We start from the raw sequence: 9,180 nt of genomic DNA, 5'->3' as shown, positions 1-9,180 counted from the left end.
TCAATAAATATCAAACAAATAAACACAACGAACTTACCTTTAGTTACAACCATCTGTTTGTAAGAAGATTATCTTCAGTATTTCTTGACGGTTGAAAACCAACTTTTATCTTTTATTCAGTTAAATCTTACATTGGTTTGTTTTGCTTAAATATGGAAAAGATGGAATGAAAAATAAGTGGGGTAAGATGGTCCATGTTTTATTCTTTTTATTGCCTCAATAGATAAGAAAAAATGATTATTTACATAACTATATATACCAGTATCCTCACAACTCCAAAAGATAATTATTAAACACGCGGTTGGGAAATATGGGATATTATGTGCCAACAGTATCCCATCTTACCTCACAGTACATTATATTGAAACTGATCTAGAACACAAGGATTCTATATTATATATATACAGGTTCATATAAACGCATAACCACATAAACCTATACATAGATACATTTCTCTCATATACCTTCTTTTAACGTTGCAACTACATTGCGAAACCTGCTCTAGCTTCTATACAAGAGCTAGCTGTAAGTTTAGCGGTTTAACTTCACAAAAACGGCTGCCATTCGTCTCTTCCAGAATGCTAAGCAACTCAACTGCACACTTCAACAGCAGATACGCCTATAGCCACTATAGATAGGGAACTGGAACGCTTGCCACTGTTCTTATCAGATGCTTCAACTTGCAGAAGCCATCGGCACGTTTCGATAATCAGCAGAGTGGCATGTGTGACGTAACAACTGCATTCCGCGTCTTCTTGCATGGAAGCTTTTGGTTCTGCCTATATTAGAGTATCACATTCTATAGTACCACATCGTAAACCATATGTTACAGAATACCATTCTATATAGTAAGTTTGGGGAAGATAGGACACCTTTAGCACATAATTTACAAATATCCTGATCGTGTTTTAAACAATTACCAACGGTCTATGGGAGTGGGTAATTTTACTTTGTGGGTAATTTTTTTTTTACCCATTAGTGACCACTGGGTTGGAGCAATTGCCGTTAAGTGTCTTGCTCAAGGACACATACGCCTCGCATGGCATACACACAACTGGGTAATTGTTTTTTTATTACGATTAGAATAACGGGAAAGTAGATGTTACGAAAGCAGCGAAACTGTATTCCATTCCCGTCATGCTTTTGTTTTTGCTATACAACGTTGCTTTATATTCAATCTTTATGCAATTAGTCTTGAATTTAGCTATCTTTCTATCATTAAATCTGTGCCAGAGCACAATTAACCGCTATAATATTTTATTGTTGAAAAGTTTTGGAATATTTCTGCAAGCATAAAAAGTTGATATAAAATAAAAAGTAAGAGATTAGGCACAAGATAAACTTTAGGACTTCCTGCATAACCCACCAGTAATAGTTTCAATACAATATAGCATTCAAACATAAATGCATTGCAACATTAAAAAAAAATAATGAAAATTCTTGAAGAGCAAGCAAGAAAAATATGAATGCCATTTAAAATCAGAGTTACGTATGTTTAACTTCTCAAATACTCCTTGTGTTCTGAGCTATTCAGAACTAAATGCTTCTACATTTCAATTTATTACAAGTTTAAGACACTTGGTATTTATATATAGTAGGGTGGGGGAAGATGGGACACCTTTAGCACATAATATCCAAATATCCTAATTGTGTTTTGAACAATCAACAACGGTCATGGGAGTCGTGAGGATACGGTTTTATAATTCTTTGAATGTTCTTTGTTTACCACTGAATGAAAGAAAATAGAATGAAAATGCGTCCCATCCTCCCCCACTCTACTATAGTAGTTTGATGGTTCATAGTGAATAATCAAACATGGAAAAGAAATGTCAATATGACACTGATTAGAATAAATGCAACTTATTTATTCATGTGTGGCTGAAAAACAGTCGTTAAAACACTGGTGTTCTGTTTCATATACCTTTCGCCTTCTTACAAGTTACCATGTAACTTTATGGGTGATTGAGAAAATACTAGGTTCAAGGCTTGATGCTGTCAGCATACAGGGTGTATATGTCTTTGGGAAAGACAGGATACCTATGTTATACCTACTGTCTTCCCTGCCATGCGAGGATAAACAAGTTACATACGTGGTAACTTGTAAGCAGGCACGAGGTGTATGAAACAAAACACCTGTGTTATAACCACTGTCGTTGCCCCGTCATGCGAGGATAAATAAGTTACATACATGGTAACTTGTAAGCGGGCACGAGGTGTATGAAGCAGAACACTCGTGTTATAACAACTGTTGTTGCCCCGCCATGCGAGGATAAATAAGTTACATACGTGGTAACTTGTAAGCAGGCACGAGGTGTATGAAACAGAACACTCGTGTTATAACAACTGTTGTTGCCCCGCCATGCGAGGATAAATAAGTTACATACGTGGTAACTTGTAAACGGGCATGAGGTGTATGAAACAGAACACACCTGTGCTATAACCACTGTCATTGCCCCACCATACAAGGATAAATAAGTTACATCCACATTAAACAAAACAGTATAGGTCTAAACTACTTTGACAGAGAACTTCAAATGCATATTGATACACAGTAAGCAACATATAAAAACTTAATTAATAAAAACACAAACTTAAAATACACATAGCCCATGTACAGTGTTTTACTTCAGCTTAGTTCATTAATAATAAAAGAAAGTAATTTCAAAGGTTTTTAAAGCTCTTTTTTGTTGCAGTTGTGGAAATTGGTTTGAAGAAATTACAAAGTTATGAGGTCTGTGGGAACATTATGTGTCAATGGTGAACAAGGTGATTTTGTACATTTGATTTCACTTATGTGATAATCTGGGCCAACTCTGGGATAAATCTCAGGTCCCATGATGTGCCATGCAGTGGGACAACCATATGGAATATATAATATTCACTTGTAAGTTATAACATAATACATATAAACAGATGTTTCAACAAATGAATATCCAATATCATATTTCAACAGCTTGTTTGGTTCACTTTTCACAATCTATATTGAAAAGTTTATTCAGATTGAAGTACAACATTTTATGATGTTTCCCCCACCAGTGCCTAGATTTGTAAAATCCCATTTGTTAAAATACGTTTATCAATATACAAAAACTACTTGAACAAAACAATGAAGGGAATAGGTGATTAGAAAAAAGACATTATTCAGCTGAGTATTTTGAGCGTTTGTCTTTCTGCCAGAGGTTACGGGTTCAAGGCCCAATGTTGCCACAATTGTTGGTTTGTGTTTTTAGAAAAGACATTGTCATTGACTGTCGTTGCCCAGCCACAGGAGGATAAATAAGTTACAAAGTGGTAACTCGTAAACATGAGATGTAGAAAACTGAACACTCGTGTTATAATATTGGCTGTTGTTGCCCTCCATACGAGGACAACAAGTTATATTCGTGGTAACTTGTAAGCGGGTACGAGGTGTATGAAACTGAACACCCATGTTATAATGATTGTCGTTACCCCGCTACGCGAGAATAAATAAGTTTATTGATCAATAAATCACAATAGGCCTTGTTGTGATGTCCTCTGCAATCGGAGTGAACTCTTGGGTGAAACTTTTCATCCCGAATACACAGCGAATTATTTCCAATATCGCCGGGAAATCCGAAAGTTCCATAAAAGTTCGCGAAACTGTCAAGTTATCGCCCCTCTGCTGGTCCTCACGTATGTACTTTTGTATCAGATACTTCCCCCATAACACAGTTACGGATGAACCTCTATTAATCGCGCAAATCGTGTTCCGTGTCATCCACTTCTCATTATTATTCAGAAATCTTTCTAATTCGGGAACCAGTTCGTCCCACGTGCATTGCCGATCCATAGAAACCTTATAAAGTATTATCCAACCCTTGCTTCTGTATTTACTTTCACCGAAGCAAAACTCGATGTCCGTTGCCGGGTTTACCTCGCCTGTTGTGGAGATTGGAATAAGTATAAGTTGCGTCACCCTTTTATTCTTTTAGTCAGAAAACATATTTTTGATTTATTTCTTGGCAAAATCTTTGGGTTTGGATTAAGTTTTTATACTTTTGTCAAAAGAATGTTTTCATAACAAAGTTTTAGTAAAATCTTTGAATATTAGACAAAATCAAAGTCAAATTTTGAATTTTTTATTGCAATATATTTCGTCTCCACTTGTTTGTATACTTAAAATAAAATTTTTAATCCTTTCATATACTTTACAAACATACACCCCCAACCCCAAGCTACACCATTGTTAGAACTGACCTGTGGAATCTACTACATGGAACCATTTCAACTCAAAGTAGAAAGATGTTTTACCGCATTCTCGTAACCTTAAAAGGAAATAAAAATGCATATTTATGGCCTGAGTTCCGAGGAGCATAAAAAACGAAAATAATTTTCTAATATTTTTTCTATACTTTACCCTTGCGTGCCCGGAAAACGACAGTTACAAGGTGTATGAACATCCATGTTATAACGACTGTCGTTTTCGGCCACGCGAGGCCAAAGTAAGTTACATTTATTTATTCATTCATTTACATCTAATGAAGTCTTAAATATACAAAGAACTGAAAACACGATACAGCTGAACCAAGCAATATATATATATAAAGCATCAGAGAATAGATTGTCGTTGCCCCACAGCGTGAGGATAAAGCAAGTAAAACAAAAAAAAAAAGTTTGTTATAAAAACAAACTCTTTGTTATAAAACACAGCAATACCTGAAAACCCCAAGTTTTTGAGCTTGTTCAGTTAGGTATTCAAAGTTAAGAGGTTCCGTTAAGCTAGTACCGCATGTAAATGCAATATCGGTGAAATATTTGCTGCCGTCGTCCACTGTCACCTATGTAGGTACAAGGTTCAAGAACTACTCAGGGTAGAAAAACAATCACCCATAAAGTTGCATGTCATTACTGGTAAGTAAATAAGCAAGAGGTAAAAAAAGTTATAACGACTGATGTTGCCTCGCCATGCGAGGATAAGTAAGTTACATACATAGTAACTTGTAAGCGGGCACGAGGTGTATGAAACAGAACACTTGTGTGAAGATAAATAATAACCTCATACAATAATAAGTCCACACAAATAAATATATCATGCAACTCACCACTAAAGCAGGTTGTGTGTAAGTGAACGCATCAAGCTTCATGTTATAAACGTCAGCTTTGTACAAAGAAACCTGATAGCCAAGATTTTGTAACAGCCAACAAAACATTCGGTTTAACTCAAAGTTGAACCCGCCCCGTCGTTGCTACAAAGATGGTTAATAATTGTTACAGAGGTAAATACTGTAACCTGCACATAATATTTTACAACAGGTTGCGTAAGGCTGTTTAATGGGTGAACTCTGGTCTACATTACGCCTGCTATGTTGGTTATACCATAACGCTGCAAACCTGGTTATATAATTCTGTAAATATTATAGAATGTCAAACAAACATAGAGATTGTTTGTTGAGCGTTTAGTAACGCAATGGTGAATATGAAACCTTTTTCACTTAATTTCTACGTCACTTTTGACCCGTTATAAAAACGAATCTTTAAGTGTTTCAACTCAGAGTAACCCACAAAACCTCAGCTATCTATAGGATCTGAGAGCTTATCGTGAAACCTCTATGATACGATATATATCACTTTGTATCTTTGTATTTAGAACCTTTCGTATTTATAGTGGGATAAAGGTGACGTGGAAATTAGGTAAAAAAGTTTTATAATTACTATTGCATTTCAGCAGGAAATCCCGCATTTAATATTTTTTGTATGAAGTATTGAAACCTCGCCCCGCATTTAATATTTTCATGACTGCCAAGTATTGAAACCTCGCGCATGTATACAGTACCATGGTCTAAGAAGAATAGTTTGAACATAAACCCGAAGGTATTGGTACAACTGCTCCAACCCTAGTGGTCGCTAATGGGTTGTCCATATTATTAGCCATACATTAAAAAATCACCAAAATAAAATCAACCACACAGTTACATACATGGTAACTCGTAAGCAGGTACGAGGTGTATGAAACAGAACACCCGTGTTATAATGACTGTCGTTACCCAGCCATGAGAGGATAAATAAGTTACAAACGCGGTAACTCGTAAGCTGGCACGAGGTGTATGAAACAGAACACCCATGTTATAAAATAATGACTGTCGTTACCCAGCCATGAGAGGATAAATAAGTTAGAAACGTGGTAACTCGTAAGCAGGTACGAGGGGTATGGAACAGAACACCTGTGTTATAATGACTGTCGTTTCCCCACCATGCAAGAATAAACAAGGATAAACAAGTTACATACATGATAAGTTGCCCTGCCTGTGTTAACACCTGTGTTATAATGACTGCCATTGTCCCGTCACGCAAGGATATTGTGAGCTACATTATACAACCTACTACGGCATACAAAACTTCACCTTCACAATTTTTTCAAACAGTTTAGGCAGATCAATAGTAATCGGGGGGCCTCCGAAGACATCCAGGTTTTCATAAGGAACAGCGAGCATATGAGCGACACAGATCTTCCTGAGGTTGGAGGATGTTGGGGCAACATCTCCCGAGTAATTGATCCGCTGCAAATATTCCTTCACGTTCATTTTCACCACAAATCTTAGATCAAAATTTTAAATAAAAAACATCTGAAATAGAAACAGTGTAACATCAGTTTCACCAGAAAATAATATTCTTCGAATAACAGAATTATTGCAATTGCAAATAAGATAGAGATAATATATTGTTGTACTAGTAAGATACATCGTTTACTTCTAGTACGATTTAAAGTAAAAAATGTAGTTTTCTTGAAAAAAAGAAATTATTTTGAACAGTATTAGGTAACAGAAAATGGTGGCAACATACAAAGGGGAGGATGATAATAATACAGAACCCAACACCCATATAGAATAGAACATTTGGTTCATCAGCCAACTCTGGCCCAAACCCCAGGCTCATGCTAAATAGAACAACCAAAGGCAAATGATATTTTAACAAAATTAAAAAAAAGAGTTTTATTTATTATTTAAAGAATAATTTTTAGAACAGATATATAACATGAACAACTGAATTGCTTGCTATTATTTATCTAGTAAATTAGTTAGCACCAAAAAATCTAGGATAGTTTTACAATACCCACGCTTATGAATCTGCTACTTATAAACTAGCTAGCCTACACCATACAGAACAACAACAGCGATCACATCACTTATGCAACTGCAAGAGTTAGGTGGCAGAGCAAACAAAGAAAAAGGCAAATATTTGCCATTTAGGAAGAAAGGGGTTACGCGGATGTTCTGTTTACACAGCAAACATTGAAATGATGGATTCATTACAATTGTTAATAGAATGAAAGTTAAACAAATGTAAATGGTATTGACCATTGAATTGGGTGTAAACTCCACACCATGAGATAAAGTACAGGGTGTTGGGTGCAAACTCCACCCCATGTTTCACACTTATATCCTTCATACACAATTGCTAACTTATAAGAATTTAAACAAGAATGTTTCTAAAAAAATGTTACCAATTCAAAATTAGTTAATATTAACTAAGACACGAATGCAGCAAAACCAAAACAATCGCCAACTTTTTAATATTTCCAAAAAAATTGAAAAATATTTCACTCTAATTAGCTTCAAAAATAACTAAACCACGAATGCAACACATTATGATTTTCCTTTTAATATTCTTGACATATTCATCCTCATTTGTAAAAATGAGGTTTGTGTAGATCGCTCTAACGCTTGTAGTTCCTTTACACTAGGTGCCAGTATGTCAGTGTGATCCTTGTATTTGGAGATGTTGGACTTTGATCTCTTGCTGCCGTATACAACCTGGAAGGTGGGTTTGAATGGATAAATAAATCTAACTTATTTATCCCCGCATGGCGGGCTACGACAGTCATTACAATACGGGTGTTCTGTTTCATACACCTCATGCCCTCTTATGAGTTACCACATATGTAACTTGTTTATCCCCGCATTACAGGGCAACGACAGTCATTACAACTCGAGTGTTCTGTTTCATACACCTCATGCCTGCTTAGGAGTTACCACGTATGTAACTTGTTTATCCTCGCATTGCAGGGCATCGACAGTCATTATAACATGGGTGTTCTGTTTCATAAACCTCTGGTCAGCTTACAAGTTACCATGAATGAAATTTATTTATCCTCGCATGGCTGGGCAACAATAGTCGTTATAACATGGGTGTTTGTTTCATACACCTCGTGCCCACTTACAAGTTACCATGAATGAAATTTATTTATCCTCGCATGGCTGGGCAACAATAGTCGTTATAACATGGGTGTTTGTTTCATACACCTCGTGCCCACTTATGAGTTACCACGTATGTAACTTATTTATCCTCGCGTGGCAGGACAACGACAGTCCTTACAACACAGGTGTTCTGTTTTATACACCTCATGCCCACTTATGAGTTACCACGTACGTAACTTATTTATCCTCGAATGGTTTGGCAACGATAGACATTACAACACGGGTGTTCTGTTTTATACACCTTGTGCCCGCTTACAAGTTACCATGTATGTAACTTTGTGGGTGATAGTTTGGGGGAGTTTTAATATAAATCATATTTGTGTGACTTTTGCTGTAGTCTTGTTTCTGTATTAAACGAAAATGGCAACAACTAACAAGCAACTTATTCAAATTTACCAAACCACGAGGTCTATGTTTAACTTAAGAAAATGGTGAGCAATTCAAAAGTTTAAGAACCACTGGTTTAATGCATTTATAAAATATCTGCCACCATGGCCCATAGGTACAAGCATCAAACCCCACCCAGGTGACTAACCTTCCCATCAAACTCATCAACGGGGATTTCCATTTTGGGGGTTGTTTGTTCGATTGTTATTTTCAGATGAGATTCAATGTCCCCGAGTAAGCCGTTCTCATCGTACCTGCATGAGGGAAAGAAACATCACAACAGTTTTTATTAAGAAAAAGCATAATTCACATTCTTTTATCTATCTCTTTATCTGTAGGGATTTTAACTCTGTAGGGATTTTAACAACTGTGTGTAAACAAGCATGCTTTTCTTTAGCTTATACACCATTATTACAACATTAAATAATAAGCAAAACACCACAACTCACCAAATACAACAACCACCAAAATCAGTGAGGTTTGTATTGAAGCAACCTCTGCCCTTATTATTGCAATTGCTGTGATACCAGACCTGTGGATAATAAAAAGGTNGAAACAAGAAATATTAAACCGAAAA

The 9,180-nt window shown here is 36.1% G+C and overlaps 2 protein-coding genes across 2 annotated transcripts in view; both read right to left on the bottom strand.

Annotated features, from left to right (window-relative positions):
• Window positions 1-2,516: 2,516 nt before the first annotated feature.
• Window positions 2,517-9,147, bottom strand: LOC100181328 (arylamine N-acetyltransferase, pineal gland isozyme NAT-3). Its single transcript, XM_009864188.3, has 7 exons — window positions 9,053-9,147; window positions 8,752-8,857; window positions 6,363-7,772; window positions 5,064-5,207; window positions 4,678-4,799; window positions 4,219-4,286; window positions 2,517-3,900 (listed from the first exon to the last, which is right to left on the bottom strand). Exons 3-7 carry the CDS (start codon window positions 6,540-6,542, stop codon window positions 3,482-3,484), a joined length of 933 nt encoding a protein of 310 aa, XP_009862490.1. The 5' UTR covers window positions 6,543-7,772; window positions 8,752-8,857; window positions 9,053-9,147; the 3' UTR covers window positions 2,517-3,481.
• The window catches only part of LOC100183686 (ATP-dependent RNA helicase DDX1-like), a 13,554-nt gene continuing 11,978 nt past the window's right edge, over window positions 7,605-9,180 (bottom strand). Inside the window, exons 15-17 of the mRNA XM_026837013.1 lie at window positions 9,053-9,135; window positions 8,752-8,857; window positions 7,605-7,772 (exon numbers count right to left, since the gene is read on the bottom strand). Of these exons, the coding sequence (XP_026692814.1) occupies window positions 7,605-7,772; window positions 8,752-8,857; window positions 9,053-9,135 (357 nt within the window). The remainder of the gene's footprint in view (window positions 7,773-8,751; window positions 8,858-9,052; window positions 9,136-9,180) is intronic.

The sequence above is a fragment of the Ciona intestinalis genome, chromosome 1 (genome assembly GCF_000224145.3).
Source record: "Ciona intestinalis chromosome 1, KH, whole genome shotgun sequence".
Taxonomy (NCBI): Eukaryota; Metazoa; Chordata; class Ascidiacea; order Phlebobranchia; family Cionidae; genus Ciona; species Ciona intestinalis.
The sequence above is the reverse complement of the archived record's forward strand: the minus strand, read 5'-3'. Positions and strand labels throughout refer to the sequence as shown.